Below are 7,385 nucleotides of genomic sequence, written 5' to 3'. Positions count from 1 at the left end.
TTGCACATCATCAGAATCAGAATTAGTTGTTAAAACTAAACAATAAGAGACCATTAGGATACCAAAATTGTTCTCACACAAATACACTATTGTTATCATCAAACTCAAAGTATAGATGCAAAATCAAATATTATTCTAACACCTATATATAAACATGCGCTATTAGTCTTGACTACTCCTCTTTAAAAATAGTTATTTTGATAAATAATTTAAAAAAATAATTATTTTAATATTATTTTTGAAAATAGTGGTTTTTAAAAAAAAATGCTTTGCTTGCTCCATATTTTCCAACAATAAAAAAGTAAATAAAAAAATTTGATACATGAAAATGATGGATTCAAGGGGGGAAAGAACTAACCGTGACTCTCAGAGTAGTTAGTTTTTCTTTTGGAAGCATATGAAAAACGACTTAATCATGCACCATACACGTGTCACACGATGAAGCAATCTCAAAATGAAAAACTCTTCTTCATTCATTGCTCTGTCTCTTTGAAATAACTCCCACCAAGCTTCACTTTTCCACTGTCACCCTTCCTCCGCCACATGCCGCCGCCCACCGCCGATTCCAGCGACATTCGCCGTTACACTCCGGAGGAGACCAACGGTTTTCACAATGGCAACGCCGAATCCTCCAAACCGAAAGCTAATTCTGCCCCACCGCCGATCCCGAGTACGTTCCGCGACGCGTTTATTGTAGTTCCGCCGGAAATTCTCCGGAGAATCGTCTTTTCTTCGGCTAAGGGTTTCTCGGTTGGAGCTGGTATCAAAGGCGGTCTCGCTCTCTTCGCGATCTTGGCGCGATTCGCACGAAAAAAACCGCCAAGGTGAGAAAAATAGCTTGAACTCGAAGAAGTAGTGGCTCGTTTTTGTGATGATTGATTTCGTTTTGTTCGTTTGTTCAGGAAAGAGATTGTGGTGACGAACGGCGAAGTGATTGTTTCGGCTCTGAAGGAAACGTTGAGATATGGTTTGTTTCTTGGAACCTTCGCCGGAACGTTTGTTTCAATGGATGAGTTTATAGGTGCTTTTGGAGGTCACCGTAGGCATGTTCTTCTTTTTCTCTTGATTTTTTGTGGCAATTGATTTATTGTTATTGTTGTTGAAATGTACGTTAAGCTCTGTCACTGTAAAGCAGTTTTTAGAAATGATTCAAAGCTCAATAACTTGAATCCTTGAACTATGTTGTAAAAGATTTAAATAAATGTAAATTAAGCAATTAGCATGCGCTGTTTGGTAATTGAATGAGTGTCATGATGCTTTAACGCGGTTGACATAGTGGAAGTTTGGGTCTGCATGGGGGGAATTGTATAGAGAAAAAGAGGTAAGTGAACTCCTTGGAGAGAGGTTCTATCCTTACCCTTATTGATTTGTCGGTTTCAATTAGGATTTTCTCCAGTACTAAGATTAGCATGCATGTAGATTTTATCCAAAAATAAATGTTTAATTATTTGTTATGCAACTTTTTTCTTTCAATAAAATGACTAATTAAGTATATGATCATGGAAAATATTTTGTCGAAGTGTTGTTTGTGTTCATGGGTCTGTGAAGTTGGTGTTATTGATTTTGTGATGTGTTTGTAGTTCAGGACAGCAAGGTGGAGAGCGCTGTTTGCAGGGGCAGTTGCTGGGCAGTCTATGCTTCTGACAGGGTTAGAAGCACAGCACACAAGCTTGGCCATTTACATTCTCATGCGTGCTGCTGTCTTAGCATCTCGTTGTGGGATTAAGAGCAAACGGTTTGGGAGAATTTGTAAGCCTCTCACATGGAAGCACGGAGACATTTTCCTCATGTGTCTCTCCTCTTCCCAAATTTTGTATGTAACAATGATATGTTCCCATTTATCTGTTTTTTGTTTGTTTAATTATTTATGCTTTTTTTTAGCTCAGTCTCTCTTGTCTTTTGAATGTCATAGCAGTACCTTGGGTTCTCTTACAATGATAGATAGTCTGTTTTTCACTTGATGGCTTTACAGTTTAAGTTTGATGCATGATGTGATTCCTATTGTTATGTTCAGTTCACCGATAAATATGCGTGTATTAAATAGATACCTACCAAATGCGAGACAGGAAAATGCTAATATGTGTTCTCCAAACCCATATCCCGCCTAATTAAATAGTTCACATAATGTGAGTGGCTGAACTTGTTCACTAAATGGGCCCTTGCCTTACCTATGGACTTAAATTTTATCACTCATCAATTTGTGGTTAGTCACTCGCCTTATACTACTTTTTCCTTGCTAATATTGACCGGAGCTGCAGGGCTCTTTCCTGTCTAGTTATCTTACTAGGAAAATGCTGTTTAGTATGAAAGGAAAACACACAATTTTGTATGAAAGTGCTTGCGACTGTAGGGTCATGTTAGATTGCTTTTACTTGCTTTTGAATAGTTGTATATCTCCTACCGTGATTTGTGAGTTGTTCTTTTTTTCTTTTTTTGCACGACAATTTTCATACACAATAGCATTTCTCAGACAATTGAATATATCTGTGTTTGTGCGTATGTATTGTTAGAATAAGAAATATGTATTTGATTATATCCTAGAAAATAGAAATCTAGAATTGTATTAGAAGTTCTTATATACCTCAGGATTTGTTTTCATATTTAATTAGAATTATGAACCCGGTATTAGTAGAAATAAGTTCTAGTGCTTAATCTTTCATAACTGAAACCATAATCACAATTCAAAGTATTAATTCTCTCTTTCCTCCTTCATTGTTTACAACCTTAACTTCAACATGGTTCCAGAATTGAATCATCTTTTGTCACTTCTCTTGTCACTGTTTTGCTGTTAATGCATTTTTGAGTCAGCCACTTCCACAACCTTTCTCAGAAGCTTTAGATCAGCTTGTCTCCCTGTGACGTGCTCTGCACTCTATGGTTATCTCACATAAAATTTGATTCTGCCCTTGGTTATTCTAGGTTAGTAATAAAGTTGCTGTGATTCATATCAACCTCCCATGGTGGATTTGGATAAGTTTTAGTTCATTTTGTGTAAGATTGTCTGCCAGGAAATTTCAACTAATGATCATTCTAGTAAGTCTCTTCTTCCTTGGTTATGCAACTTTGAGATTGATGATCATCGCAACCATATGTCTTTCCAGAAACATTCATTTCTTGACATTTCCAACATCCTTATGTTGCCTTTATAGCCATGTTTTGTGAAGCTCGAATCATATTTGCCTTTTTATAAAGGTTTATTTGTAATGTAACACGTTTAAAGTTTATTAAGCTATAGCTTGAAGGGAAATGTCAAAATATACGAAAAATCTCATAATATTTGGTTGTATCTTAGTGTGATTTAGTAACTTAATAAGAGAGACTGAGATGTCACCTAGTTTTATAAGGGAAAACAACTGAGTGAGGAGGTTGAGTATATAACTGAAAATGGAAGAAAACAGCAAGAAACTATGAATTTTATGTGAAATGAATTCTGAATTCTTTGATATATGTTAGAATGTAAGCGGTTCTATTTATAAGCCAAAATAAAGCTTAGTCAGTTTACTGATTATAGCTAATTATAACAGAATATGACATACTCTTGACATCAATAGTAGAAGCAGTTAGACAGCGGAAGCAGTTAGAGAATTGTGTGACCAGAATACTCAACTGAAGTTCAATAATCAATACTTTATGCATAAGTGTAATACAATGCTAACACATTCATGTAAATAAATAATGGCTCCCGTTTTACAACTATGACTGTGCACATGCTGATTTACCATTGATAGTTTCACTTTGTGGCCATGTTTCCAATATACAGTACTGTCACACTTTACGTCCCTCCCGATTCCTCCTCCCCCTCTTTTCTCCCTTTCTATAATTATTGAAGGAGTTTCTATAATACAAGGATTAATGATGATAGAGAATCTTTTGATTTCAGGTCTGCTTATATATTATACCAAGACAGTTTACCTGCTTCATATAAATCCTTTCTCAATAAACATGGTGGAAAGGATGCAGCTATCTTACAAGGTGTAAAAGATATAGCCAGTGGCAAGCCTTTTACTAATCTGCATGCAATAAAGAAATACTACAAGACCACGGGTGTCGACGTGAAATTAGATCCAAATATGAAAGTCCCATGCTCGGTATGAAATACCAATTTTTTTCTTATTCTTGTCATTTTTTCTTAATCTCGGTCTAATTATTAATTAACCCATTGAAAATAAATTAGAAGAAAGCATACTTATTAAACAGTGTTCAATATCAAATTTGGAAGCTGAATCAGTTATGTCAAATATTGGTCATGGCGGTGCCATGACGGCGCCATGGCGGCTCCACCATGGTCAAATTTGTGAGGAATGGCAGCGCCATGGCACCATATGTCGGATTTTGGGCTCTCCACCATTGCCTGCCACTGTTAACACCAAGCTGAATTCAATTGCACCATAACAGTAGCATCCTTTTTTACACTGATTTGTCTGCTCTATGCCATAATAAAATTATCCATTCAAGTTTAATCATATTAATAGTATTGAATTTCAGTTCTTATTTTCTCTTTTGGATTGTTTCAATTATGGCATTCTTCCCTGATGCTTCATGATTGAACTGTATAACACTGCAATTTCTGTTTGAAACATTTCATCTATCTCTGTTCAATATTTAATTTGTAATCCATTATACAGAACTTGTGATTTGTGCTGCTTCATTCGGTGTTTCAAATCACTGTTTTGCAGATTGTACATGGGAATCAATCATGTGGCGGGCACGTCGTTTCTTTTCTCGGTCAAGCCTACAAAAGAGCATTACCTGTTTATTTTCCAGTTTATCTGATACCCGCCCTAATAGTTCACAGAAAAGGACTTTTAAAAAGGTGATCTGATTAGAATCCATCGCAACCATTCTACTTTTCATATAATTGAAGTGTTACTGTTTATGGTGATTTTTCAAATTGAATATATTACCATTGAGCAGTGACACATATGCTGATTTTGTAATGAAGAGGGCTTTTCTGGACAATAAATTGTTCCATCTAATAATTCTTGCTCTCTCAATTCTAACACTAATGAAGATCATGTTTTGTGCTACAAAGTTATGAGATTACATTGTTTTGCACTTTCTTTCTCATTGCCCGTTATCAAAAATTTTAAATGCAGGCCTTTTACAATATTGACAAAGGTTCTTATTGGCACTGCAAGGTCAAGCTTGTTTCTGTCAGTATACTGTACATCTGCCTGGTTAGTATCTTGTTCTGTGGACTATTATTTTGTTGCTGGTTGTCTTGCTACTAAATTAGTTTTGATTTGAAGTAATTTTTTATGATTGCTTTACCCCCAGCTTAAAGTTAGCTCAAACTATTTTTCTTAACAAAAATGTTTAACTCCAATGATTCTGTTAAGAGAGGAAACGGTAACAATTTATTTTGAACACTTGCTTTGTTTTCTTATGTTCAATTTTTTGTATTCTATGCACTTGGTATCCTTTTCACTTTCTCATTCTTTGCTTCACCTTATTGTTATTATGACAGTATGAATTTTGTTGAAACTTAAACTGACATGTATAATATGGATGCCTCTATTCTAAATCAGGATGTGGACATGCTTTCTGTTTAGGATCTTCAAAAGATGTAACATTCCAATGGTGGCTATGGGAACGGTGTGTTGCTTAGTGGATATTTATATATGTTTGATTAGCAATAATTCAAACAGTATTATATGTTAACAGTTTTGTTATAAAGTTGACTTTGCGTTTTGTTGCAGTTCCCACCTGGCCTTGGATTAGCTATTGAAAAGAAAAGCAGGCGAATGGAGATATCATTATACTGCCTTGCCCGAGCTATCGAGAGTTTCTTCACATGCATAGCTGATGCCGGGTATCTGCCACAGTCTAGAAGGATCAAGAGAGCTGATGTTGTAGTTTTCAGCTTGTCAACAGCCATCATAATGCACTGCTATGCACAAGAGAGGGAAGTGTTCAGATCCAAATATTTGAACGTTCTCGATTGGGTTTTCGGTGTACCGCCTCCTCCATGTGAAACCCCGCGATGTAAAGATACCTAGGTAAAGTGTTAAAGCTCGCAAAGTAATTTTGTCCAAAAAAATTGCCCTTGACTTGGTGGCACATATTTGGTGTTGCCTTCTCAAAGTGAATGGTGGCCTGGGAACCTGAATTTTTCATTGAGCAGGGAACTAGAATGATTACTTGAATATATGATAATAGTCCCAGAAGCATTCTGTAAACTCGCAAAGATTGATGGTGTTCCGACCGATTATTGCTGCATGATGTTTTTCATGCTAGAAGCACAAATATAATCATTGGAACTAAGATCTTATTCATCGGGGGTTACACACGGATGACCATTACTAAAACCTCTGAGGATCAATTCTTTCAGCAGACCGGTTCTGTTTCCTGCTGCCATACTTCATCACACCCTTTGTGTCCTAAGCAACTTGATAATTGAAGTATGGACTTTTTGACCCTTTTAATATGAACTTTTTGACCCTTTTAATATGAACTTTTTATACTTTTAAATGATATGAAAGTGATTTTTTTAAAATGAATTATGTCATGTCTCGGCAACTTTTAGCATTTTTTTGACAACTTTTAGCTAATGAAAGCAATACACGTTCCTCTCTTGAGATTGAGATGAGAAATATTATAATAACTAAAAATATCCGTGAATTCCTACTTGTCTTGATTTGTAGTTAATATATAAAATCAAGATTATTATTATTATTATTATTATTATTATTATTATTATTATTATTATTATTATTATTATTATTATTATTATTATTATTATTTATACATTGTTGAATTATAAGTATCAAATATTAATATATTATTTAAAAATACAAAGAAATGTAATTATCACTAATTGAACTTTGGATCAATAGCTAATATCGAGTTCAACTAACGCGTTAATTGATGAATGATGTATTTGTTAAAAAGAGTGTAATATGTGATAACTTCTATTAGTTAAGAGTTGGAAGAGGTTTTAAGGTATTCGCATGAGGGATTAAAAACTTGTATATGTGTGATAAGATTCTTTATCTCAACTTTGATGTTGAGGTTTTGGATCTAGATCCTAAGTCTTTTAAGAGTGGGTGTTACGAAATAGGAATACATCATTTTCCTATCGGGCAAAGGAATGTCCAAATTAGAAAACAAATGATCAAGAAGGTACTGTAGATTCAATTAAAGTTTCTTGTCTCCGTTTTGTCGTTTGTAGATCCTTTTTGAATACATCGATATAAATTGTAAGTACCAATCATTTATTTATATTAATATATTAATTAAAAATACAAAAATTTATTTATATTAATATATTAATTAAAAATACAAAAGAATGTCATTGTGACTAATTGAACGATGAATAGTTTATATCTAATTCTACTTGCACATATCAATCGAGTCATCTTATTTATATTGTCAAAATTATTATT

The 7,385-nt window shown here is 34.4% G+C and overlaps 1 protein-coding gene across 2 annotated transcripts; it reads left to right on the top strand.

The window, feature by feature from the left end:
• The first annotated feature begins 439 nt into the window (after positions 1–439).
• LOC127136330 (uncharacterized) lies at positions 440–6,519 on the top strand. Of its 2 annotated transcripts, XM_051062907.1 has the most exons (8): positions 440–824; positions 903–1,043; positions 1,586–1,813; positions 3,881–4,088; positions 4,677–4,813; positions 5,097–5,177; positions 5,529–5,595; positions 5,700–6,519. In XM_051062907.1, the coding sequence occupies exons 1-8, from the start codon at positions 544–546 to the stop codon at positions 5,997–5,999; spliced, it is 1,443 nt and encodes a 480-aa protein (XP_050918864.1). In that variant the 5' UTR covers positions 440–543; the 3' UTR covers positions 6,000–6,519. The 2 variants fall into 2 exon arrangements, with proteins under 2 accessions (XP_050918864.1, XP_050918868.1); XM_051062911.1 differs by lacking the exon at positions 440–824 and having other exon boundaries at positions 904–1,043; positions 1,581–1,813.
• The last annotated feature ends 866 nt before the right edge of the window (positions 6,520–7,385 follow it).

Source organism: Lathyrus oleraceus, chromosome 1 (genome assembly GCF_024323335.1).
Source record: "Lathyrus oleraceus cultivar Zhongwan6 chromosome 1, CAAS_Psat_ZW6_1.0, whole genome shotgun sequence".
NCBI lineage: Eukaryota > Viridiplantae > Streptophyta > Magnoliopsida > Fabales > Fabaceae > Lathyrus > Lathyrus oleraceus.
Note: the sequence above shows the minus strand (reverse complement) of the source record. Positions and strands in the feature narration are given on the sequence as shown.